The sequence below is a fragment of the Rissa tridactyla genome, chromosome 3 (genome assembly GCF_028500815.1).
Source record: "Rissa tridactyla isolate bRisTri1 chromosome 3, bRisTri1.patW.cur.20221130, whole genome shotgun sequence".
NCBI classification, from domain to species: domain Eukaryota; kingdom Metazoa; phylum Chordata; class Aves; order Charadriiformes; family Laridae; genus Rissa; species Rissa tridactyla.
The window spans coordinates 125375063-125402596 of record NC_071468.1 but is presented as its reverse complement, the minus strand read 5'-3'; the positions used below and the strand labels follow the sequence as shown (position 1 = coordinate 125402596).

At 42.6% G+C, this 27534-nt stretch overlaps 2 protein-coding genes across 3 annotated transcripts in view; one reads left to right on the top strand and one right to left on the bottom strand.

Moving 5' to 3' along the window:
* FBXO16 (F-box protein 16) overlaps nt 1-2826 on the bottom strand; it is a 31759-nt gene extending 28933 nt beyond the window's left edge. The window contains 1 exon segment of the mRNA XM_054196497.1: nt 2731-2826. Within this exon segment, the coding sequence (XP_054052472.1) occupies nt 2731-2826 (96 nt within the window).
* A 7581-nt stretch (nt 2827-10407) lies between these two features.
* FZD3 (frizzled class receptor 3) overlaps nt 10408-27534 on the top strand; it is a 61347-nt gene continuing 44220 nt past the window's right edge. For both annotated transcript variants that reach the window (XM_054195378.1, XM_054195379.1), the window contains exons 1-2: nt 10408-10446; nt 15525-16042. In XM_054195378.1, the coding sequence (XP_054051353.1) occupies nt 15791-16042 (252 nt within the window). In that variant the 5' untranslated portion in view covers nt 10408-10446; nt 15525-15790. The remainder of the gene's footprint in view (nt 10447-15524; nt 16043-27534) is intronic.

Below are 27534 nucleotides of genomic sequence, written 5' to 3'. Positions count from 1 at the left end.
CTTGCAAGGGGTGGAAAATGACATTTCTTTTATTTGTATGTTGACAGTTATTATTTGCTTTATTTGCTTGTGGGACACTTGGCAAAGTAAAAAAAAAAAAAAAACAAAAAAAAAAAACCCCAAACCCTAACAAGCTGAACTTGGAAAAGGATTTGCCACAAGCAAGTGATGAATAGTCAAAGATCTAAGTTTTGGGTTGGATAATTCAAATGAAGCAGGGATGTATTTATATAACTGAAAGCAATGTTAATGGTCTTTGATCAAAGAAAGACACGTTATTTGCTCTCAGCATTCTTGGAGATACATCTGAGCCAACTCTGTCAAAAAGTTCTGCCTACTCCAGGCACTTGGAAGCATTAATTAGCAACAGAATGGCCCAAAATTGGTATAATCATCCACTGCCTTAATCAAGCCCGTGTTTACTGTCCTCTCCCCCAAGGCCTTGGAGTTGTACCTAAGCTGGCTGGCTTTGGACGCAGCCTGAAGCCTAGGTTGCTCTTGAGACCTGCCACCTCACATCCACGTCTTCAGGTAGTTTTAAACAACCTCAAGTTCAAGGCTGCTTGGCCAAGTCCTTCAGCCCTTCCTGCAAATGCCACCGGGGGCTCTTCTACCCCACGACTGAGTCACTGTACAGCAGAAGGCAAACCATCTCCTGACTTCCAGTCCTTCCTTAGTCAGCAGGACTGACACTGAAGTCTGTTTGGTTTTGCTGCGGGTGAGCAAGCTGTCCTATCTCCTACCTTTGCTCCATCCTCAGCTGTAGCACAATCTTGCCATAGCTAAGACTCCACCTCTGCTTTTCTGACCATGAATGCTGCATAATTCAAGGTTTCCCAATTCTGATTTCTTGACTTTGGTCTGTCCCTGATGGTGATCCTGGCTCTGAAGCAATCATGACTGCCCACGTTCCAGTAGTAACACGCTGGACACTCTTTTCTGCTCTAACAGCTGCTGTAAAGGCAGAAAACCACAGATGGAGGCAGCAGGACACAGGATGTACAATAGGTAGGAGAGAGCTGGGACCTTCGAACAATGCAGACAAGTGTACTCTCCAGCATGTTTGAAAATCCAGGGAACTCTACAGGAACTACTAATGGAGTACCCCCAGGATCACCCAAAATTAGACAGGTAGCAAATTTATGTTACTAACTGTCCTTGGGTCTGCTCCTAACAATGGTTTAGATGGAGCTTAAACACTTCTGCCTTGGATCAGCTATGAATTCCCACCACTCCTGCCCCTCATGGCCTCTTCTACTAACAAGCACGTCACTGAGCACAGGTCTGGGAGATTATGGTAAGTTCTTTCTTACCTGGAACATCATTAAGCGTTGGAGTATAGAAGAATCCTATACGAGTTCCTAAAGGTTTTGCTGCAGCCCAATGCAACATCAGACTGCCCAAGGAGCAGAGGAGTAAGAAGGTGGGGAAGGGTGGTTTTACCCACGTACTTATTTCTAGTTAGATCATACTTTATTGCACAGTGATGTGCATCTGTAAAAATATGTTTTAAAGAGTGTAAGAAACAGACATTAAAATGATTCAAAGGCTGGAGAATATGCCAGATTGAAAGGACTTCAAAGAGCTCAATCTGTTTAGTTTATCAAAAAAAGTTCAAGTGTTGGCTTGAAGTAGGGTAAAAGTCCTTCCACAAGGAAAAAATACTGGTTACAGAAGAGTTTAATAAGCTAGCAGGGGAAGATTTAAATGATGGAAGGTAATGCTAGAGGTATTCAGACAGGAGACAAGGTTTCATCTTTTCATGGTATAGGGGATTAATCATGAGAAAATTATTAGGGAAGTGATGAAATTTTCCTTTCTTGATAACCCAAATGAAGTCTACATTCCTTCGTAGAAGATATATTTTAGCCAAATTCTAGTTACTGAGATCAAGACTGGGAGAACTGTGAGAAACAAGAGGGCTCAAGAAATCCAGGAAGCCAGACTACATGATGTAATGGCCCACGCTGGATTAAATTCTATGAATCATCAACAGAAATTTAAACTGAATTCTGAGGGAAGAATATGGTCCTGGTGATACCTGAGCCAAAACCCCCTCAGTTACGTTAGCAGATCCCCGATATAGTATACAGAGTGGGAGCTAGGAAATGCATCTTCTTATTTATAAATTGAGTGCATCACTTCAGTTTCCAAAATATCAAGCTAGCTTCAGCACTGCCGGCCTCAGCAGAGAAGCCAGAGCATGGGTACTAAGGTCTCTCCTGCGAGCTAAGATGGAGCACGTAGGCCACTTGGAAACCTACGCTGACATTCAGTTTGCTCTGGAGTTAAACTAAAGTCTTCTGGAGCAGAAAAAGCAATAATTTGGTAACTTCCACTAATAATTTAATAAACTTTTTTGTGTGGTTTAAAAGCAACTGATTTGGTAAAGTAATAATGTTTGAAGTAAATACTTGTACACTTCAAACGATGTATATTAGAACTTTCAGTTTTTCAGTTTTTACAAAATCTTTACATTCTTATTCCATCACTCATGACCTATACAAGCAAAAACATCAGTTAAATTTTTCTAGGACTTGAGAATTTGTGAAGTGAACCTGGGAATTTGTCTTCAGATTTGTGAATATTCAAAACCCGACTGGACAACACCCTAAGCAAATGCTCTATCTGACTTGCCTTGAGGGACTGGACTAGATGTTCTCCAGAAGTCCCTTCCAACCTCAGCGATTCCGTGATTCTATGAATCTGACCCATCTGCACGGAACTTGCCTTGTCATTCATGAGTTGATTGTTCAGCGGAGTCCATGTGCTCATCTTGGTCTGTAGCTTGAGGCCATCCAAGTTTCTAGGAGGTGCAAATGCCATAGATACGGGAGATAGTGGGTCCTCTGATGTCTTGTCTGCACCAATGGGTACAGCAACTGAACAGAACAAAGACCAACATTATCTCTGTGCTACTCCATCACACTATGTTGGTGAAAAGCAAATAATTTCAAGAAGGAATCCAATGATTTCTTAGCACAGCAATGATACAAGTAAAATTACTTGAAAGTCAGTTAGGGTAAAAGCTTTTATTTTGTGTACCCACAGTAACGGTGACAGTAAAGGCCAGATTTTCTGGTGGAGCCTTGGTGCACTAATGTGGTATAAATACTTAAGAATTAAGCAAGTCTTCCCCATCACAATTCTTGTTGCATATGCCTTTGATTTTTGCTGCATCAATGACCACAACAGGATATTTGCAGCAAGCTAGAAAGTATACAGAATTTCTCTTTCCAGTTGTTGGCACTGAAAATTACAGATAACTTGTGCATCAGCTTAAGTGACACTAGCTAGGTTTTTATTGATTTTGATGGGCATATAATGCCAAGTCTCAAAGGGCCAATTTGTTTCTGAAACACTTAACTGAAAGAATGAAATCCAGAATGGTTCAGAATTGACTGAAATCTCTCAGGGTCCTGTGTTCAGGTAGATTGGTTTTGATGGTCTGGACTGACTGTGCTGCTCTTTTAAACAAAAAATCTTGTGTGAAGTAAATAGGACATTTCACAAAATTTTACTTTCCCTTTTGTGACACCAAATAACAGGACCACATTCAGACAAAGCCATTTCTTCATAAATTTTTGCCCAAACACAGCAAAGGCCTTTTTTCCTTCATTTTCTATCCTGCAGCTGGATTCAGCAGGATAATGCCATTGCTCACCTCAGGCATCCAGTTTCCAGACTGGAGGCTTAAGCTGCAGCAGCCTGAAAACCAAGTCATTTCTTTACCACATTAAAAAATATCTCCATTCCCTGCACATAGTTATTAGGCAATTTTTCTGTGAACACTACAGCTGGCTTTAAAGCTTCATGGTGGCAAGGTGAATAATAGGACTTTTGGAACAAAAGAAAAGGCAACTCCATTAAGTAACGCCAGTATTGTGTTGCCAGCCTACCCTGAACGCAAGCACCTCAAGACCAGCCAGCAAATGGACCTTTCTAGCTAATACAGCTCTGAGGCTCCCAAGACACATCTTCATGAAAGCCCATTCCCCCATTCCTCACCCAGACAAAATTCCTGTTTATATCAGTGGAAGATTAACCTTCAAAACCCACTGCAGGATCTGTCTGGGCACATCAACTCTTTTGATTAGTTTTTCCTTCCTTTCTTCCCTAAGTTATTATGGAATCAAAGAAGTATAAAGAAAAAAATGAAAAATCGGTTATATCTTGCTCTCTGCATCTGGTGATGGTCTGTGGTTAGGAAATAAGTTCCTTACAAGAGTCTGAGTTATTTCTCTCTTCTTTTTTTTTGGCTAGAGATCCTTAAATAATTTATTATCTGCACACTGAAGTTTCAACTTCCCACAGAGAAGCCACTGAAACCGAAAAGAATTCGTAAGGTTTCAAAGCCTCACATTCTGTAGTTGGCCAATGTTAGAGGCTTCTTGTGCAACTGAGTAGGTGCATTTGGGATATGCATTACGATGGCATCACTTACCGGGTTGTTTTGTTTTGTTTTGTTTTTATGCAAGGCCCCTGCCCTTTCCAATGCGCAGAAATACAACATTACAAGCTAGAGAAACCTCTCCAATGCCAAAAAAACAGGTTCAGGCAACCATGTCCTGTTTTTCAGGGACAACCTTCTCATTAGTCACAAAAACATCAGTTGTCACTGGAGCACACTCCCAGCCCTGGATTCATGTTCCAGTTTCCCTACGCAGACACTGCTTTCTTGGGGCTGGAGAAGCTGCGTTCATAAAGCACCTCCGCGAGCTGGCATGTTAACAACTCGTATCCCAAAGAGATAAACGTGCCTCTGGACCCTCTTGTGCTCCTTCTGTGCCAAAAATGTGGCTTACAGCAGAAGTCGTATGATTGTTTAGCCTAGAGAAAAGGAGGCTGAGGGGAGACCTTCTCGCTCTCTACAACTCCCTGAAAGAGGGTGTAGCCAGGGGGGGTCGGGCTCTTCTCCCGAGGAACAGGCCATGGCACAAGAGGAAACGGCCTCAAACTGTGCCAGGGGAGGTTTAGACTGGATATTTGGAAAAATTTTTACACTGAAAGGATTATTAAGCATTGGAAGAGGCTGCCCAGGGAAGTGGCTGAGGCACGATCCCTGGAGGCATTTAAAAGACAGGTAGACATAGTGCTTTGAGATATGCTTTAGTGATGGTTTTTGTCAGAGTTAGGTTGAAGGTCGGACTAGACGATCCAAAGGTCCCTTCCAACCCAGGCAATTCTATGATTCTATAAACTGCCTGAATTGCACTTGATGTTTAATGCACTTGATGTGTAAACAGGGCTGCAAAGGCAGGTACCATCAAGCAAAAAGGTGAGCGTGGCCAAACTTTTTAACTTTGTACGTGATGTGCCAGGTTGCCATCCCTCCCTGGCTGCCCCTTTGCTAGCACAGTCACACAACCACCCTCCCTGCTGCTCCTCATCTCCCCAGCTACACTCAGAATCGCGATGAGGGGAGGGAGGCAACCCCATTTCCAACCTCAGCAACGTGCATTTACAGGATGAATTCTTTGGTGAAGTCAGGACTGTGCAGTGTCACTTCAGAGCACATGTTTCCCTTGGTTGCCCAAAATAACATTCCAGAGATTGCTCCAGCTTCTTCTTCACGTATCCTGGAACGAAATTCATCAAGCTCAGCTGATCTGAAAACATTCAACTAGCAAGAGATGTGAGATGAGGCTAATAAGAAATCAAGCTTTAAATATATATAAGGAAAATGCTGGTTCACTACTCAGAGAGGAAAAGCTATTGACACATGATGCTAAAAAAATATTTAATATCCTTCTCCTAGGAAAAATAAAAAGGCAATGTAGGAGCATAATAAATATCAGTGCAAAAGAGATTTGGGGGAAAGTCTGGGGAAAGACCAAGTTTTATGGGTATATCCAGTGTTTTCAGGCTGGTCGTGTTTGATTAACTTCACACCAAGTTGGTCAGAGATCTCCAGCTGTTTCAAAGCAGTTGTCTTACGCAGTTTGCAGAGAGCAGGCGAGCCTGGCAGAGCAGAAATGTTAAAAAAGAGCAAAACTGTCTGGGTTAATACAGCCAGACCTAGGAATGGTTCACAGTTTGAACGAAAGGATATACTGAGTGGGGATCCAAGAGATTTATGCTTTTTGAGATGTTTGAAGAAGACATACATTAATTTCACAGGGCAAGGAAGATGAATGGCGTTGTCTAACAGCAAGACAATTTCTAGACCAATTGAAATCTTCCTGAAGCCAATGGAAATACTTTCACTGATTTCAGTACAAGTTGGGTCAAGCCCTGGGTTTAAAAAAATGTGATTGCATTTAAGAGAGATTAACAATACATAACGATCATATCATATTAACTAAGGGCATTGGAATCATTTCCTTTAGCTGGGTTAATCTCTGCTTAACCCTCTGGAATGGCATTCCAGAGGTTTGTGCAAACCATACTCAAAACAAGTCCTTCAAAAGTAGACCCGCTTTATTAATGTTTTTGACCACATCTCTGTAGAAGTAAGCCCTTGTGGTTCAACAGAGCCTGGTGCACTCAGAGGTTTAAGGATGCATTTTTGCAGAGAGAGCCTAATCACATTAACCCATGTGACGACAATGGCAGAGTCGAGGAGTTCAGTTGCAAATAAACAGAATTTAACTGAATCAATCTCAAGCTCAGACAGGAAAGTAATTTTTATTGTAAATTATTATATCGACAATAGACAGTGTGATGATTGATGCCACGGAAGAAATGCTTCAAACAGCAGTAGGAGAAAAACACTCTAGAATGTAGGCCAAAATAGGGCATTCAAAATGGAAAAATTCAAGAGGATAGCTCTGGGGGGAAAAGATAATGTGAAACAGATCCTCATATGTAGGAGGACAGCCAGAAAGATGGCAAGAGGAGAAGGGCAGGAGGCTAAGTGCACATTTGCAACGATTTACAACAAGGAGGCCAATACTGTACTCCTCCTTTCCCACTAGCTAGCCCTTAACGCACAAGCTGCAGAACACTGATATCACCCAGGCCTTCCCCATTCGTCACCTGCACTTTGCACAGTGACGCCCTGTCCTCAGTTACCACATCTGCTCTGATGGCATGATATCACCAGTGTTGCCCACTACCACATCAGTCTTCTCACAGCCGTCCCCAGTCCCGTGGAAGGCTCTGTGACCAAGGCACTGATGTTTGCCCAGCTGGCTTCACGGATCTCTGTGGTACCAATGCTACGGCATCAACAAACCCCAGGGCATGGTATCACCACAGTACTGATAAACCTGGACACCTGCAGCACCTTGTGCCACTGATATTTCTTCCTCTCCCCAGCATCATCACCTCTGTGCACCCTGCACTGCACGAGCCACACTTACCCCTGCCAGGGTGTGCTCTACAGAAGAATCATAGAATTACTGAATCACAGAGTCATAGAATGGTTCGGGTTGGAAGGGACCTTAAAGATCACCTAGTTCCAGCCCCCTGCCCTGGGCAGGGACACCTCCCACCAGCCCAGGTCGCTCCAAGCCCCATCCAACCTGGCCTTGAACCCCTCCAGGGATGGGGCAGCCACAGCTTCTCTGGGCAACCTGGGCCAGGGGCTCACCACCCTCAAAGTGAAATATTTCTTCCTGATCTCTCATCTAAATCTCCCCTCTTTCAGTTTGAATCCATTACCCCTTGACCTATCGCTACATGCCCTTGTAAGAAGTCCCTCTCCAGCCTTTCTTGTAGGCCCCCTTTAGATACTGGAAGGCCACTATAAGGTCTCCCCCGAGCCTTCTCTTCTCCAGGCTGAACACCCCCAACTCTCTCAGCTTGTCCTCACAGCAGAGGGGCTCCAGCCCTCAAACCATCTTTGTGGCTCTGCTCTGGATGCGCTCCAACAGGTCCACATCCTTCTAGTTCCAACCCCCCTGCCCTGGGCAGGGACACCTCCTACTAGACCAGGTTGCTCCAAGCCCCATCCAACCTGGCCTGGAACCCCTCCAGGGATGGGGCAGCCACAGCTTCTCTGGGCAACCTGTTGTGCATCCCTCTGCAGAAGAACCCAAGGTCTGAGTACCCCTATGATCGCCTTTATGCCAGGCAGTGAATAAATAACTCTGCATTCCTCACTGCTCCATGTTGCCCACCAAGGCATCAGTACCTCCATATGCCAATCCCAGAGGCGATATTCTCCAATGACAGACCCCAAATCCCTTGTGCTCCTCCATACCATTGCTCCCTACCAATGCCTTTGCTGTGCTGCTCTAACTTCCATACTCATTCTCTTCATAACCATGGCTCAAAGTTGCATCAGGGAAGGTTCATACTAGATATTACAAAGCATTTCTTTAGCAAGAGGGTGGTCAAACACTGGAACAGGCTTCCTAGAGCGGTGGTCAATGCCCCAAGTCTGTCAGTGTTTAAAAGGCAATGACCTTAATAATATGCTTTAACTTTTGGTCAGCCCTGAAGTGGTCAGCTGGTAGGACTAGATGATTGTTGTAGGTCCCTTCCAACTGAAATATCCTATCCTATCCTATCCTATCCTATCCTATCCTATCCTATCCCATCCCCTTTACCCCACAGCACCACTCAGCTCTGAAGGACTAGTACCCTCTTTGGTCTCCAATAAACCCAGCCATCTCCCCTCCCTAGTGGTATCAATACCTGACTGCTCTCCTCTGTGTCCACATTACAGATGTTCTCCAGGATCTGCTCAAAGCCCAGAACCTCTAACTCCCTCTCCTGCTCCCCATCAGTCTCCTTGTGTCCTGCAGGGCCAACATCCTCCCAGGAGCTGTCACAGCACTGCATAGTCCCAGTGACATTACACCCAGGGGAACTGATCAGTATTGATCCCGAACACCTTTTCTCCCCTAAATAAGACAACAGCAAGGTCCCTTTTATCCCTAGAGAATAAAGCATTTCCCTTTCTACCCCAAACTTTGCTGGGTTTATATTCCTGTTATGCAGTTGGATGACCTATGATGCTCTTACCTCAAAGTCCACCAGAACCTCCCTAGTCCTACAGCACATACAGTTACACTGCCCAGCGTCTCCATCTCCTGTGATGCCCTGACAGCTTTCCCTGCCCCACTCTAAAAGCCACTAGCAAACCCCAGCTGCTCAGTACCTGTGTCAATATATATTAGTGCTTTTCCCACACATTTATCCTCTTTGCATGATGTCTTTATGCCCTGTCCCTTTGAGCATTTATAGTTCTAAGTACACTCACGCACTGAAATCTCTCCTGGGACCCAAAAGCAACACCAATCCCCGCTGGCAGTGCTGGCAGATGGGCAGACCCCAGGCTCTTTGTGCCTCAGTGTCCCCCACTGTAGCTTTCATACTTTCTCCACTGGGTGCATCAGAGACCCTCTCTCCTCACAGCATGAGCACGCTGGGGTCTTCCATCTTCCCATCAGACCCCCTCCCTGCATCCCATTGAATCCGTTACCCCTTCCACGTGCCCTATGGAGGTTGTACTCCCTTCTCTTTCCACTGTCCCTCTCTGTCCCACTGCGTTTGTATCCCCCTCCCCATGCCACACTGCGTTTGTTCTCCCCAGTGTCCCACCGTTGAGTTGTATAGCTCAAATAAGTAAGTTTTAATTAGAATAAATTACTTAGGGTTATAATTCGGTGTGATTCATGCTGTTTGCCTAACTTAGCATGAGTAGCTAGGTTTGCCGAAGCCTTTAGGCCACAATAGAGTTAATTTTCCTATTAATTTTCGTAGCAGCTGGTACAGTGCTGTATTTGGTCTTTTAGTATGAGGTAAATGTTGATAACACACTGATGTTTTGGTAGGGTTTTTCCCTAGGCCTGGGACTTTTCAGTTCCCCACCTTCTGCCAGCGAGTGCAGGTGCACAAGGAGCGTAAAGCAGAAGATAAGGAGGTGACAACCCTCAGAGACCGCAGATCACCGAGACAAGAGCAGTCAACGGCTGGCCTGCCCGGACGCCAAAAAGAATCCAAGGTGTTAGCGAGACCTCAGATCAAAAAGAAAACCACCATTGGACTAAATGTGATGCATTTAAGGCCACAGCATTTGCCCCCACTGCGGTTGTCCCCCCTCCCCACGCCCCCCACGCCCCCACCCCGTGTGCCCAGGGGATCCGTCCACCCCCGTGTCCCCTCGGACGCCGTGTCCCCTCACCCCCAGCGCCGGGCCGGGCCGCCCCTCACCTTCCTCCTCCTCCCCGCCCGCGGGCGGCGCGGCCTCCTCCTCCCGCAAGGTCGCTTCCCGTCGCTATGGCAACCGCTTCCCGCGGCCCCCCGGGGAGGCCGCCAGCCAATCAGATCCCCCCAGCGCTGGGGGGAGACGGAGGTTCCGCTCTACCTAGCAACCTGCTGGGCGCGTCCTGATTGGCTCGTTGGCGCCGGCTGGGCGAGGGGCGGGGCGCGGCAGGGCGTGACGGCGCGGAGGGGGCGGGGCGGGCGCTGCGGCGGGAGGAGGAGGCGCGGCCGCTGCCTGCGCCGCCACCTGAGGGAAGGAGCCGGGTTGGAACGGCGGGACCCCGCGCTGAGGTAACGGTGGGGGGACCCGGGCCCTGGGGAGTGAGGTGGGGTGTGAAGACGGGCAGGGGTTTTCCCTCAGGGATGTCGTTCTTTCAGCCCCGCAGCGGCCGCTTCACTCGCCAAGGGCAGAGACACCCGCTCCCGGAGACGGCGCTGTGGGGGGCGGCCATGAAGCGTCCTCTGGGCGGGGAGCGAGCGGGGCGGAGGGTTAAGTCCCCGCTCCGATGCGGAGGGCGGCAGGAGGAGAGGGGATGTTCGTCCTGTCCTCCGCTGAGCGACATGGAGGTGCCGGATCCACTCCCTCTCCCTCAGCAGCGCCTCGGGGCCGGGAGATGCTGGTCCCGGCCCTTCCCGCTGCCCCCCGTCCCTCCCAGTGGGAGCCAGCAGAAGGGGATGGTGCTCATCCCCATGCGATTCCCATCCCTTGCCATTAGGGACCCAAGGGGAGGGGGGTGCGAGTCCCGGGTACTCTCCCCGCCTTCTCCTCCGGCGGAGAGGGATGTTGGTCCATGTGCGCCCTCCCCCTCTTTTCCCCTTGCTGTGTGGGGGCCCAAAAGGAAAGGGGACCCACTGTCCCCCTTTCCCCCAGCAGTGCAGTGGGGACCCGGGGAGGAGGGGGTGCCATCGCCCCGCCTTCACAGACGCCCACCTTTTCTCCTGCAGCGCATTGGGCACCCAAGAGGTTGTTAGTCCCATGCTTCCCTCCTTTCTCCTTGCAGTGCGGTAGCGGTGACCCAGGAGGAAAGGGACGCCAGTCCCACACATGCCTCCCTTGCCCTTTTCCCTTTGCAGGGCAGCAGGGACCCAAGGGGATGCCAGCTCTATCCCCACACACTCTCCTTTTCCAATGGATGCAGAGACCCAGGAGGAAGGGATGCTAGTCTTACGTACTTATATCCATCCTTTTCCTTTGCAATGCGGCAGGAAGCCAAGAGGATGCTAGTCCCGTGTGTGCGCTTGTTCCTTTTGCCCTTAAAACACAGTGAGGATTCAAGGGGAAGGGGATGCTAGTTCAGCTTGCACCCTACCTCCTCTCCCAGTCTAAGGGATGATAGCTAGCTCCCTCTCCAGTTCCTTTAGCTTGCCATGAAATATGAACTCAAATGGAGGGAAATGCTAGACCTGTCCCTCTGTACACATAGAGAATCTCACCAGAAGGTGTTTCTGCCTTTCCATCCTCCCTGCACGGAGCAGAGCAGGGACTGTCGTGGTGTCACTGTGTGGAAGGAAAGGAGACGAAGAGATACTCAGCGTCTTCATTCTGCCCTGTAGTATAGTGAGGAGGAGCATGGGAGAGTGGGAGACTGTAGCATTTGCCCTCTTTACTCCATGGTCTCCTAACTGAAATAGAAGATGTGAGGGATTATAGTGTGGTTCTCCCTTAATACACAACAGAACTGAAACAGGGGAGTACAGCACTGGAGTTTCTTTCCCACTGATTAATTAAAATGGAGTTGGGAGAATAATGTATTCTCCTTTTGTGCCTTCATGTGGGTGGGAATGGGTTGGGGAAATGCTGCCAGTGCTTGTATGCAATGAATGAGTTCCTTTCCTTTCTCCGTGATCAGAATTGGGTGGGGAATGACTAAGGTGACATTCTCCTCTTGTCTTCTCACTTGTAGAGGAGGAGTCTGGTTTGTTTTATCACCTCATTTCTCTGGGACAGATAACCATGAATTAATCCACCTACATGCTTTCTTTCCAAAGTCTGATGACTTTTTTTTCATTGCCCCCTTAGTAACTTTAACATTTATTTGAAAAAAAAATTTCACTTGTGGGAGTCATCCCTTTCATTTTGCGTTTTTTACTCTTTATAATAGTCATCTATGCATGTCTTAATTTATCCTTTACAGCAGGAATTGGATGAACTTCTTACGATTATAAATAATGTATAAATCCATAACCACCTAACAAAATAGCTGTTTCCTACCCCTTTTGCCCACAGTTTTTTGCAGTGCCTTGGGGTAGATGGGTAGGTATCCCCTCCTCCTCTTTTATCCCCAGTGTCATCGAAAGTGTTTTGTTTTGTTTTCATATACATATAAAAATAACCACAACATTTCATATGTAGAAGCTTAACAAAGAGTATACAGAACTGGATCTGTGGTAAGAAACTATCTTGACACTGAAGATTGCTTATTACAGCATTCGTCTGTCTACACCAATTAATAGGTTATCTATATGCTCGTTTGCAAAACTTTCCTGTCGTTTCGCAATGATGTAGTTGTCTTTTTTCTTCATTTCACCTAGTTTGGGTTTGTTTTGTTTTTTTTTTTTGATGAAAGGGCACTGTATGACTAGGCTATATAATTTGACATTCTTTTCTGGCTCTAGTAAATATATTCTTCATCTCCTTTATGATACTATATGGTAATAAGATCTCAAGCTTAAAATGGAAAAGTCCCAACAAGACATGATGAATGTTTTTTCTGCTTTTTGCAGAGTTAGAACTTTTCACGGCTTATTGAGTCTGGGTTTTTGCATGTTTTTTTCAGTTTGAGGTTGTGAAGAAGTCAGAGGATGGGTGGATTTGTTTGGAGTCTCTACTTTGAATGTCATTAATATGATGATTTTTGTGAAGTGTTCTTGGAGTTTTTCCAAAGACTCTAGATCCTGACCTGGATTTGCCCAATGTTTGTGCTTCCAACTTTAACACAATACTTAGTGTGAGTACAGTTCATCTTATAGAATCATGTTGCTTCTGAACCTCTCATATGAAGCATTATCTACAGATCACTGCTGGAATGGCACCTGAATTATAGAAAGCATGCTAAAAAGTCAATCGCTAATCCACTCTACAAGTTGACTTTGTTGAAGTTGTTGAATAAAGTCTCTTGGAGTTGGTGGCCAAAGTGTTTGGGGAAAAAGAAAAAACATTGCTTGAAGCCAGTGTTTTGGAGATGACAATGAACTGGAAAGGCTTCCTTTCCTGAGTTTAGGAAGCTATTAGTAAAACGTCAAAATCAAAAGGCTAGATTTAAAGAGGATTAGGCATCTTGTACAAAACTAAGTAGGAATTGACTTTGTATGTAACTTGAAATTTTCTGGTCAGGATGTGAGAATATACGGAAACCTTTAGAGTTAAGTAATGCTGGCCTGGAAGATGGGATAGTTCAGGTCTTTGGGTATTTTGTTATGTTTTGAAAGAGGCACCAAGTTCTTGAAAAATAAGTCTGAGAAATGGCTTCCTTAGATGAGAAGGACATAGCTTTTCAAGGCAATGTGAACTTGAAATTGGACTGAAATCAGGTGTGGTTAGATGTAGCATGTCTCAAACATTGTGGCTAATTTTTATCGTTTAAATTCAGAGTGTGTACTGCTCTTCACAGCAACACTTGCTTGTTTCAGAATATAAGCAAGACACTGATTTGAGCTGTGTTGTTTGGTTCTACGACCTCACTTAAGGTGTAGTTTATTCCCTTTTCTGCTTTTCTATGTCATGTTTTATTTTTCTAGATTTGGAACAGTTTTACTATTTGTGTTCCTTTCTTTATATACTTCAATGCTGCTTCAAACATGGGTTCCCCGTCAATAGCTGTGAGAGGCAGCAGCTTGTGAAAGCAAGTTGTCAATGAACTTAATTTAATATGGTTATGTTTAGCATCTCGGTCTTTTTCCTATTTGCATGTTTGTTTTTACCAGCCTGTCTTGAACAGCTACAGCCAAAAACATTGCCGCACATGATCTTGAACAGAAGCACAGAATTGTTTAGGTTGGAAGGAACCTCTCAAGATTATCTAGTCCAACCCACAAAGTATATCAGGGTTTAAAGAGGTATATGGTATTTAATTTTTCTGACCATAAGATGGGCCTATGTAAACAAAAGTGTGCACACGTAACTTTTTTGATTGGATGATACTAGCAGAAGTCTGGTAATTAACTCTTTCATATCTCTCACTAAGTTTGCATTAGGGAGGAAGGAAACACTTTTTCCCTCTCTGACATGTAGAATTTATTTCCCTTCCTGAATATCTAAGGAAAAACATTACTCTCTCAAGATTGGAAGTCTGTTCAAATTTGTGATTGCCTACTCTTGGAAATATCGATGGAGTACTTAGGGTTTTCTAGTTCAAACAGAATTTATAAATTTCTGTTAGCCTTTTTTAACCATATTTTTTAAAACAGTTGGTTAGAGACTGAATTTTGCAAATTGCATTGCTGTAAGACAAAATTGTTGTAAGAGAAGGGCCTCTTTGTACTCTTACGGCTCTGTCAATTTTTTCCCCTGCTTTAGCCTCCAATTTCAGAGTTTGTTTCTCCAGTCGATGAGTACAAGATGCTGAGTCCCCGTTCTGCTTGTTTCACTCCAGCCCCTTAGTGCTGAGAAAATGCAGATCCAACCCTGAGGAATGACTGCTGTTTAAATTGGCTCTATAGGTAGGGTGGAACTGGCAGAGCAACCATATGTAGCTACCTTTGCAATTTCCATCTTCGAGAGTGTGTGGAGAAAGGGGTGGTCAAAGAACGCTGTGTTCTGGCTTATCCTTAGCTGCTGTGACAGCTTCTGGAAAGCAAGATGTGAGATGTGTTCAAGGAAAATGCATTAGAGACAACAAAAAAGCTGTTTACAACTGGACTAAAATTACATATTTGTACACAGGTAGCCAAACCATGACTGTAGCTTGTTGGGCAGAACTGTAGTCTTCAGTCCTGCAAGTTGGGACTTGTGTATTGGTGGTGGTGACTGTTTTGTTTTTGTTTTATAATTATTCAGCAGAAGTAATGAGGCCGTGCAACTAAAGAGATGCTATCGATGTGAATGTACCAGCGGAGATGCTGAGTCATAAATAGCTTGGTTTCAGTGTGGTCAACAATAGTAATGCTTGCCTGGTTAAATTAAAAGTGTGGGGTTTTCTAAAAATATTTTCTTCATAGTAAATACATTCCCCCTTTTCCCCATCCTTTTTGGGTAGTTTTACAGCATACTGGCTTTTTTTCCATCAGAAATAGTCTGGATTAAAATTTACCAAGGGACCCTCTAGTCTTGCACATGAGAACTTGAAGCAATTTGTATGCCAGGCTATTTAGAGCTAAAATCAATTACAATGATTTTGACTGTGTTTTATTTGTTGTGTTTTTTATTCTAGGTTACCTAACAAAAGAACGTAACTCGACTGCTGTTCTGTCACGATGGGGTCAGTTGTGTGGGAATGCGGTTAAACATTTTAATACCTTAATGTAATACATGCTATATAATACTGAGAAAAGAAAAGGCAAGATTTCTCACACGTCGGTCTCGAATACATCACCTTCTGGACTGAGCTAAGAATGTCATATACAAAGAGTATTCCAATTTTGAAGAATCTTAAACAAGGGCTGAAAATATTGCCACTGAAGTGAAATCTGAAGGTGCATGAGGAGTTCAAAGGGCTTTCTGACTGGGCTCAAAACCTGGCCCCATTCCCATTGTGGAAGGATGGCTGTTAGCTGGATGTTCTGGTACCTTTGGCTTTTGGATGTTTTGGTGGGGCACACAAGAGGGCACAGTTTATTTTCTTGTGAGCCCATCATCTTGCGGATGTGCCAGGATCTGCCTTACAATACCACCTTTATGCCTAATCTTCTGAATCATTACGACCAGCAAACCGCAGCATTAGCAATGGAGGTAAGGCTATTTTTTTTCAGCAGTATATATGTTCTTGGCCTTTAGTTGACAAATAAGTGGTAACAGAATCTGGGAAGATATTTATATTAGAAATAAAAATGAAAAAAAATTAAGATAATTAATAATTTAAATATAAAACCAAATACCACTTGCATAAGATGTATTGTAATATATACTAAAATATTCTATGACTACAAAATTTGCCTAATATAGTATAACTGAGTGTGAAATACTCTGGACGTGTTTTTATGTTAGTCTGTTACTTTAAATATTTAGACAGATCAAGAACGCATATTTTGAGTGGTCTGTCGCTTAACTAAATGCCAGAAAAATAGCATACTGAACAATGAATCAAAAACTTTTAGTTCTGAAGACTGTGTTCTTTGGTGGCTTTGTGATATTTGGCCTTTCCTTACTCGCCTGAAATTTGGTGTGAAGAAAATGAGAATAGTACGACATACCATGAAAATAATGGAAATTGTTCACTTATTACTACTGCTTTTCTCAGCTGCAAAAAATCTGTTGTCTTGCAGACAAATAAGCTTTTAGAATCATGCTTTCTTTGTTATAACAGTATCTTATTACTGTTACCATTATCCCCAAAACCTTCTTTGGACTTATGTGTACTAATTTTCTCCTTTTAAAAAACCCCAACACATTTCCACTGATATCTCTTTAAGCTTTTTTTGGAGAACTGTCCTGATGGGGCTTCAGCCACACACTTAGTCTCTTTTTATATATAGTCTAGTTTATAGGAGACTTTTAAGTTCACTTCCGTCTGTTCTCTATCCTTCTACCCTGCCTAAGGAGTTTCCTTACTTGGTATTCTGCAATATGACTAAAATTGATGAAAATTCCAAATATGAGGCAAGTCTTGCTGTCAGCCTGTTCAAATTTTCATGAGAGATTTGTGCAGATTAGGTTTATTTATACTTCTTAAAGTGCTTGGGAATCCTCGCTGGTGGATATGCTGTGCGGTATACTGAGAACAGAAAGAGTAATCATATGCTTTCATCTTTGAACGTTCGTCCTAACAATATAGAAACTTAATTTAATTGTTCTTCTTAAATAATATAAAACCAAGGCTTTATATAGTCTTTCTATGGAAGAGCTGTAAACCAGACTCGACAAGCATTTTACTGTAAGAAGAAAACAGATTCTTTCCATTAATTTTTCTTTGTTTGAAAGAACTATGGACTTGCATTTCAATGGCTCATTTGGATGTCACCAGGGATTCCAATTATACTAAATACATAGCAACAGGAATGAATTTTATTTTAGAATTGGTTCTGGTAAGTTCTGAGGACCTTTGAAGATCTAACTGTAAGGAGGAAAAATGAAGCCCAAGCAAGTAAGCAAGTTTAATAGGATAACAGTGTGAACAACTAGGTGTGTACAAACTGTGTATTTCATCTTTGAAAGGTGGAATTTAGGATATTAAAGGAATCAATGAAACCAACTGGATTGAAGACTCCTGGGACTTGACTGGCAGAGGTGTGGAGATAGTGGCTTTTGGTTTTGTTGGGTGGTTGGAGAAGTAGATGGCCACCTCTTGGAGTAGAAGTAGTTTATCAGTGAAAGTCTTTTGGGATCTCTGCAGTTCAGTTATTTTCTTAAATGATCTAGAAGAGAAGACTAGCAGTAAGATGAGAAAGCCTATTGCCACTATTCTAGTGGCAGAGGCTGTAGGGGTTTGGGGTTTTTTTTGTGTGTGTATGGTTGGACTTGATGATCTCAAAGGTCCTTTCCAACCATGAAGATTCTATGATTCTATGATACTGTTGGGAGTAACTTACAGCTAAGGTCAAATCAGAATGAAGAATTTTAAAGCCCTTGATATTGTTTGAGATACATTGAGCCATAAAATTGTTGAGGAAATTCAAAGTGCTAAATATGTATGCATTGTGGGGGATACTGTTCTTCATATCAGTGGTGGTGGTCAGCTTATTTCATTGGATTTATGATGGTTTGTTCTGTTGAAGTGTCAGCTGAGAGCTTGACTAAGCAGTAAGAAAGCCAAAAGGCAAATCAGACATGGAATAATTAGGAAAGGAATAAAGACCAGAGATTACAGTGGTGGTATATAATCCTCTGGCTCACAATTAGCTGGAGTGTTGTGTGAAATTTCGAGCCATCTCAAAAAATGTGTTTGAACTGAATAGAGGTCCAGAGGAAGAACAGACTGAGCACAGGCTTATGGAACGTATCCCATATGAGGAGTGCTAGACTATGGCAGGGTGCTTTAGCCTATGTTTAAAATAGAAAAAAAACAACAACAACAAACCCACCAAGAACAACTGCCATCATAAGTGACGTGCCCAGGGCTATAGGGATTGACAGTACACTGTCTCTTCCAGCGCAGGAGCTAAGCTCCATCAAATGAAGTTGCTAGAAGCCAAGTCAGAACAAAGAGGAAGAGGCAGTTCTTCAAACAGCTGGCAGTAGAGCTGTGAAACTCTTAGACAGTGCTGTGGATGCAAAAAATTTGAGGAGACTGGACCAGAACTTGCAAGATAATGCCAATGAGGGTGACTAGGTAGAAAAAACCCACTTCAGTCTCTTCCCCTCGGCAGAAAATTGTGACAGGCTGGGAGAGTATTTAGGGAATGTAAGAAATACCCTGCTAATGGTCTTTTTTGCCAAGTGTTCTGTATCTGCGAATGGCAGGAGGATATACTATTTAGGGAAGGGATGCAAGCCTGGCCTCTTGTCTGGGGGCTGCTGCTTCCCCAGTATCCACAGTCCCCAAATTATGGATGTTGGAGGGTACCTCCCTGCCTGTTCCCTTTAGTATCATTTAATGTATCTGTTATCAATTAATTGCGCTAAATTATTTTATGAATACAGTACTGTTAACCAGTTCACTAGACACTACGTGAAGAAGTACTTATTCTCTTACCTGTTTTATACTAGTTTCCTGCTAGTTTCATTTAATGCCCTTTTGTTGCAGTATTGTGCAATATTGTGCTGCAGTTAAATCCTCTGTTACACTTGTGATTTTGGAACCCTCAGTTTTGTCCCCCAGGCTTTTCTGCTCCAAACCGAAGTGTTCCATCTGTTTGGGCTCGCTCCTTGCAATTCAGCTGCCTTGTTCCTGTAATAATTGTAGTTACCTTTCTCTGTCCCTTTTTCTAGCCTTGTCCTTGCTGAGGTGTGGAGATGAGAATGGCATACCACTCCAGATGTGGGCACGCTAGAGATTTATTTATGAATAAAATCATGCTTTTTGCCGCTAACAGCTTTCTAGTAATGGCCAACATTATGTTCATTTGTCTGGCTTTTGTTGCATGTTAAACCAATGATTTCGGAGAACTATCAAAAATACCACTTTCACTGAAAGTGTTTATGGCCACTGTTGGAAGCAGAGCCATAATTATGTGGACTCTCAGTCTGAGCCAGAATAACTGGTGTAATTGCTCCTTATCTTCATAAAATAGCTTTCTGCTACGGAGAGAGAAAACCAGTTGAGAAGCAAATGTTACTTCTCTGCACTCTGTGGTATAAAGCTCAACTTAATAGCATAAATTAGCTTGCATGAAACACTGTGTTGCTGCAATTCATACAGTAGCTTGATGCCAAAGCCATTCTTCAACTTAGCGTGGGTGCGTTGGAGTTGTGGGTGTATGTATAGTACTCCCTTCTGCCAATATAATTAGCACACAGGCCAGTGGTTTCGGTTTGGGGATGGACTATGGGCTACTTCTGAATGCTTCATGAAAAATGGTGAAGGCTGTGCAAGGAAACAAGGCTATTATCAAGCGTAAATTCACTATGCAGGGGCCTGTGCCTCCATTGCAGAAGTTTTTAGGGGGTTGAACAAGAAAAAAGGAATGAAAAGCCACAGGTTTGCATAAGTATATTTCCACTCCATGTGTTAGCCTAGATTGCCCCTTAAATCTGTACTTAGCAATGTGGAAGTTCTTATTATTTGGCTTTTTAGACATTATTTAATGTTGCAGTCAAATGGATGGTGCACTCAAATTCTGAACTGAATGAAGTCTATTAAAAGTTGCATTGTGTCATTTTCTGGTAAACATCTCTCATCTCCAAGCCCTCCCTAATTGCTGTGAGCATAAAATAATAGAGCAGCAGAATCAGTGTGATTCATCTTGTGTATTGCAGGAGGAAGGCCTTATAATTCTCCCTTTTTCAGTACCGCTTTCTCACAACAGTTCCTAATAAAACCCATAGGAAAAATTCAGCTTGCTTGTACTGAAAATGCAATACAAGATAGAGTGAATGTGAAGCAAAAAAGAGAACTACTACAGCTGTTGTCTTACCATCGATAAATTCAGTGTACTTCCCTTCCCATACCATTGATTGCTTCATTGAAGGAACTGTTTAAAAAATTATTTATCATTATTTCTTGAAAACGCAAAAAATCAGTGAATTGCCTTTTTCAGACTTTATGCCAATATGATTCCTTCATAATTATAGTAAAGGCTAATAAGTCATGCCATCAGTGTTGTCTTCTTATATTGCAGCAATATTGGTATTAACCATCTTGATTAAACAAAGAAAAACAGAATATTACATGAGGAGCCCCTCTTAGTATATCAGTCCATACCGTAATCGGTTCCTATGCCTTTATTTACTCCTAGGAAAGATAATGCCTTAAGCTTTCTGCTGTGCTACATCAGCAAGGCCTGCTTTAACCCGGGAAGGTTGAAGGGAGGGCTCTCTGCATTCAAGGGCCTGGAGCATTATTTTATCCCCGAGTATCTCTAAGGAACTTACTCTTTTTGATAGGGGACAAACACCAGTTGCAGTAGTCCGACGTCTGTTAACATCCACTTGGCTATAGCCGAGACTAAAATGAGAATCATTTTACATCTGCTTCTTTTTAAAAGGAGAAGTGCTGATTAGTATAGAGTAACAGACTCATCATGATAGAGTATGGAGATATGAGATGGTAGGTGTAAAGGGCGAATATTTTCCAGAGCCCCCTCCCAGGCCCGGTGTGAGGGAACCGAGAGCCATCCTGTCCCGCAGTCCTGCACAGCCGCTGCCCGTGTCACACAGCCAGGCTCATGGTTCTTCTCTCTCTGGGGTCATGCCTTGTATCTGCTCCAGGCTCTCCTGTAAAGCATGCAGTAAGGTATTTTTAACATTTTCTATAATCTGCTAACAGGTTGTTTTATTACAATCGCCATCTAGCATAGTCTGTCTCAGCTATGCTGTTAAAACTCCCCTCTAAATATGTTTGTGATGATAGCGTGACATTGAGATGATGTTGCACTGTACTGCTGCCACAGTTCTGCTGTGTTACAGAGATCGTGTGCTGAATGAGGCAATGACAACAGAGAAGTTAAATTACCCTCGTCCCCCTGAGGGATCTGACCTTATTTACCCATCTTTTGGATTATTATTGCTACAATGTGAAGAATTATCTTCTGTCTCTTTTTCACTTTATATTCCTTTGGCCTTGAAGGATTTGCTTATGCATATGATTAGCAAGCAGTGTTTTTTATCTGCCTTAATGCAATTTTTTTTAGACAAACATTTTTATCAGAGAACGTGTAACTTGGTAGCCTGCTGTAGCCTGGGAGTGTGCTATTAAAGCTTTTGTCACCGATGAAGAGAAGTGGTTTAATATGATGATTGCCAGCCTTGTTGCAGTTAAATATACTGCCAGCACTTCCTCCTTCTTAACCTGATTTTATAGGACCTCACAAATGATGCTAGGGATCAAAGAGGCTTTAAAGGACAGGAACCAGACATAGTTGAGGGCTAAATGGGTCCCTCTGGGTGAACGGAGAAGCGCTGTCTTTTGGGATTATACCAGAGGTCAAACGCTCCAGAAATGAGATGATACAGTCACCATATGGGCAGGGGAGATAACATGCTATTCCTTTGCACTCCGTCACAACTTCCATTCCCGTTTTGCATATCAAAAAAGAGCAGTGGTAGGGTCGTAGGGATGTACCATAGCTAAGTTGGCTACTGTGTAGTTGGGAGATGCAAAGTGGGGAATAGAGAAATAATGTTATCCTGCAATTGATTTTTTTGCAGGGTGAGGGAGGTAGCTGGAAGGGGAGAGGAGTAATGTTGACTCATATGCTCCTACTCCACCAGCGTGGCAGGGCTCACCAGCTGGTAATCATGAGATTAATATAAATAAACTACCCAGTCATGGAGTTTTGAATATTTAGAAGCAGAGCTGGTGAATAGTTAATGGCCTTTGTCGCAGAATATGCAACTATAGATGTGAAGACACCTGATTTTTCATATCCTATTTCGAATTTAGTGGTTTCTTGCTTGTACTGATTCTTGCAGAGGATGAAGCCATTGACTTGCCGCAGAGCAGAGTGCGTGCTGCATGATTGCATACCCTTGCTAACTATATAGCACAGTTATTTTTTTGTGGCGATATGTATTTTTTTTCTCCTCCCACCAATGATCTTTGGAGTCTTTGTTCATTTTTTGGTGTTTTTTAACTGGAAAAGAGACAGAGTATGCTTAAAAATGGCATCAATAGAAGACATAGCTGTATTTATTCCCAGCCTGGTCTTAGCATCTGGGATAAGAGTTAGGCATTTTTCAATACAGGTAGGTTAAGTATCAAGTGGCTTATTTTAGTGGTGTTTCTCAGATAGCTTTTCTGTTGGGCATATGTTACTACAAATTTCAAATAATCAGTATTTGGACTCCATATGGTACATTGTCTTTCAGTTCTTGATTTTCATAAGGGTGAGAAATTCACTGATCTTGGCTTATGTGATGGTGATTCCTCCCTTCCCTGGAGCTGGGAGGTAGTACTGCCCCATCCCTCTTCTATTTCTGAGTGATAATTTTGGGATACAAGTGGGAAGCATCTTTCTTTAGTTTTGAGCAGCAAGGATGGGGAGAATGTAGGGTGGAAGATCCTTAACTTGTTCCCCCATTAATTCCATCTTTATCCCCCTCTACCCCCCATCTTCTTTTGCCTTGCCCGTGCACTATACCCTCCTAAATCTCAGCAGTTTTCCTTGGCTTTCTCTATTATTCATTTCTGCATCTGAAACTCAAAGAAGAATATAAAGCTAATGGAAAAGCAGGTTTTAATCAGATGGTGTTTTGTAAGCATTCTAATCTTAGACACTAATTTGCAGTAAGGATTAATTTTCTCCTTAGTGCGTAAGATTATGATGCCTACAGAACAATGGAACAGTACGTGATCATAAGAAGGCAAACTGTGCACCAGCTGATTAAAGCCTACTCTTTCATTAACTTTGTATTCTCTTATTCCCGCTCTGAGTTTTCACCTTAGAAATAGCCACATAAAGATGTTAGATTTTTTTATTGTTAAAACGGAATGTCTCAAAGCTAGAATTGCAGAGCTGATTCTGCAGAGTGCAGACAGAGTAAAGGAGTGCATGATAATGTACTGCGTAGGAATTCTGGCTTTAGGAGTACCTGGGGCTTGTCTGTTTGAAACACATCAGCTTGTGGTTTCCCCTTGACCTGTAAAGGGCATGAGTAGTGTGCAAAGGTGAAATCCTAAGTGGGTAAGAACAATTTGGGAAGAACTAGAGCGGTTACATCCCCAAGGAGATCCATACAAAAATTGGTGTGATCTGACAATTTTGTAAAACGAGGCTTCTGAGGAAGCTGTTTCTTGAACACAGCCTTACGTGGTCTCATATTAGGACCATCAATCCCATCTTTTTCACACTGAGGTCCAGTGAACTTCAAGATAATCTGAATGAATATTGAATATTTAATAAATACTGAAGCCTTTAGACTCATAAGACAGGAAGAGCAGCCATGTGAGATAATCATTTGTTTTCAGATATAGCATAGAGCTATCCGTATGTATCTACTTTGAAATTGATACAGGCTTAAATAAGGAAGGTATATGTCAATATGGAGGTACCCAGAGCCAGAATTGAAAACTGGATGGATTTATGGACCTAGATTATACCTGAGCACATGGTTCACCCTAATACAACAATCAAAGGGAATATAAACTCTGACTGGCATTTTAAAGTGGAATAGATGCTTGCTTAATGTGAGCAATCACGATGGTGAGTCTCTGATTTTTTTCCTCCAGGGGCCATATCGTTGCACTTCAAGAAACGAGATAAAGGTATTACAGTGCTATGCTGCACAGAGCAGCATGAAAGAATAAAGTACTAAAGAGATGCTTCTTTCCAAAAGGAATACAAATAACACAAGGTTAAAACTTCTGCATGTAGGTCATAGATGCTCAAATAGTTGCGCTAGATAGCAGGTGTTAGAAACCCTTACTTTCTTTTGCCTGACTAACAGCCGTTCTCCAGGGAATCATTTCAGAAATACTGTTTTTCTAGTCTTTTATGTTTGTTAATGAGAAACAAGGTACCAAAATGCAGACTAGTAGTGAGAGAGGAAATGGAGAAAAGTAGGGTTTGGAGTTTTTTTGTTAAATCGATAAACTACTGCTTGCCCATTGAAGATGAACTCTGTCGCCATGTTCATATTTTCTTGAATAAAAGATTAAATCTGAATGATGATTTGACTGGAAATATGGAAACGAAGTTTAGCCTTAATAGTTTACTGCAAGCATATGAAAAAAACATTAGTTTTATGTAATGATTCAGTTTAAAGTGAATGATCTACATCTTAATCAACATCTATTCACAGTGGGCTTGTTTTCAGGGTCATGAAGGCAGATGGCTCTGCATTGTGGCTAATTCTGTAGCATCTGGTGGAGGCTTAAAGAGGAATTATTAGGAAAGGTGGTACACACATGAATTTATTTTGAATAGTTAAGTGACAATGTACTTTATAGTCAGTTGTAGCTTTTTATCTGCAAGCGTAAACTCAGAAGCAAAAGAATTTTTGCTTCTGGAGTGGAAAGCTGGAAATTTTAATGGAAATTAATGGAAATATTAATCCTTATAATTTACCATTCCTCTTGCCTACCCCAAGCATACAGATATTCATTCCTATCTTTCTGTGCTTTTTTTTCTACCTTAATCAAAATCAGCCAGCAGTTTCTCTTAGATGCTTCTGCTGTGGGGCAAAACCCATGTTCATATCATATATTGTATGCTGTAGTAGTACAGGTTAGGATTTGTTACAGTGACTAGGCTTAACCTTATATCTGGTAGTATGTGTAATTTAAAGGATATAGTTCTGCCATATTATTACTGAAATAGCTGCCTTGTATTCTGCACATACACACATTAGATTCTGTCCCTCGTAAAGCAGAGATTTAGCGTGTCCACTGTAGAATCAAGTCACCACTTCTGTGTAGTCCAAGTTAGTAGCAAGACCTTTCTCTTCCCCCTTTTTGCTCTTCTGATACAAAGATTATTTAGATATCCCAGTTCTAACTTGTAAGCTGGCTTAATAGGTTGGAAGCTCTTTAGTTTTCTGTCCTTTCAACTTACCATTCTTTCCGAACATGTTTTTTGTGCAAAAAGTTGGCAGTGATGTAAATAACAGCGGACTACTTAAAAGTTGTGTGGCTTGGCTAGGATGTGCTTTCTATTTTGCTGGTCACTTGGAAGTGATGGTTTCTTCCTTGCTTTCTCTAGTCTGTGATGATGGTTTCAAGTGTAGGATAATCGGATTCAAAAAGAAAGCCATAGCAGACTGACAAGATGAGAAGTATGCAATAACAACTTAAGTACCAAGGAGCAGTTGTCATAAATTTTACAGTTTGTCTTGCTTGTAGGGCTGTAGTTTTCTTCTTTGTCTTGGGAGGCATTTGTGGTGATTTCAGAGAAAGTGAGGATGTTTTTTATGGATTTGAATCACTTTTGTATCAATGGAATATTCCTGTGTGGCTGTGAAGCTTTTGTGTTCTGTGGTATGAGAAGAAGAATAATTCACCAAAGCATGTTTTTAACATTCAAAGGACAAATCATCTTAAATTCACACGTGCCTCACTTGTGCACTGCCACCTTACTCCCCATTTTGTATCCTGGTCATTAAGAGATGTAAATGCATGAGGGTTTTGTGATTTTTCTGAAGGAAACTGAGCCAGTGTTTGTCCTACATATAGCTCCAAACTGGTACTGAGGTAAGCAGCTTGTGGGCTACAAACTATCCCTAATGGCTGAGGAACCCAATGCTCTTGAACTGAGTTCATTATTCAGTCTTGCAACACTTTGTACCTGCAAAACAATGACATTTTTATAAAATACGCCTTTAAAGAATATACTTGGTGTGAGAGACAGATTAGTAGAAATGAAATTGGGGAGGAGATAGATAAATGTAAGAACCTAAGTGATACGAAGTCAGAGCAGAGATCTGTTTAGCCTGGTCACCCGATGGTGGCCCACCATGGGTGGTGTATGGAGCAGGTCAGGTATGTAACATGCATCTACCCTGGCTGCTCTTCTCTGTTCAGCAATTTGTGGCTTGGAAACAATGTCTTGCATTAGTATTTTGATGTGTTGTTCTACAAATTTATCAGTTTTCTTCCTGAACTCATACATTCTTTTAGCATCCACACAAATCAGTGGTAAGGAGTTACGTAAGTTAAAGGTGTTGTGTGAAGAATTTGCTTGTGTTGGTTTTTTCTCTTTTTTTTTTTTCCTTTTCTTTTCAAATGAACCACCTGCTGGTTTTATGTTCCCTACTTTTTGTGCTGAGGATACGGTGAACAATTGCACCATAATTTTCCTTTATGTACCATTTGTGATTTTACAGAGCTGTTCCATGCCTCATCCTCCTGCTGTCTCTTTTACAAGGTACAAGAATAAAAGCATGCCATATCTATATTTTTATGTAGTATACAAATGCGATGCCGTGTTAATATACTGTATGTAAATCTGCTCTGTCAGATTGCTGTTGCAGTAACAATAATGTCTAGGCTATCTTTCATATTTTGCAGAACTGTTAGTGTATAGTGGCTCTGCATGGTGGAAGCCATAGCTCAATAGCAATCTTCCTGAAGCTGTGTTGTTTCTAGGTATCTGTGAGGCATTTAGAAAACATCTTCAGAGCCCATCCAAATCAAAGGGGAGCATTCAGCATATTTTCAGGAGAATATTAAATACTTGTGCCGGATTTGAGAATCAGATCTGCCCCGTTTCTCTGTAGTCTGATAGAAATTCAGTTGATGCTATTATATTAAAACAAGCACTGAGTTGGCTACTTGGTCCTTAAAAGTTGTGTTGGGTTTTTGTTTGGTTTTTTTTTTTTATTTGTATTACTTATTTTTTCACTGTGGGTTCTAGCGTTGCGTTTTTAACGCCACCTTTCCCATTTTGCTTCCCATGTTGTGGGTTTGGCCATGATGCTCCTTCTCCCCGCCCCTGTCCCGCAGAGTTAGTTCCTATGGTTACCCCCCCGTTTTGTGGGGTGACAAAGGTTGGCATCTTGATTCTCCCCGAGCCAAATTCTGCCCTTTGACTCTCTCCCCTTTTCACACCCCTTGCTAAGCCTGGCCTCTTGCTCTGCTCGGAGGTTTGTCAGCCAGGGGGTTCCCATGGAAACGAGGAAGGAAATTTGAAAAGAGGAGAGGAGAGAACAGAAGCACAAAGGGCTGATTAATTTGAATTTGAACAAGGAAGGAA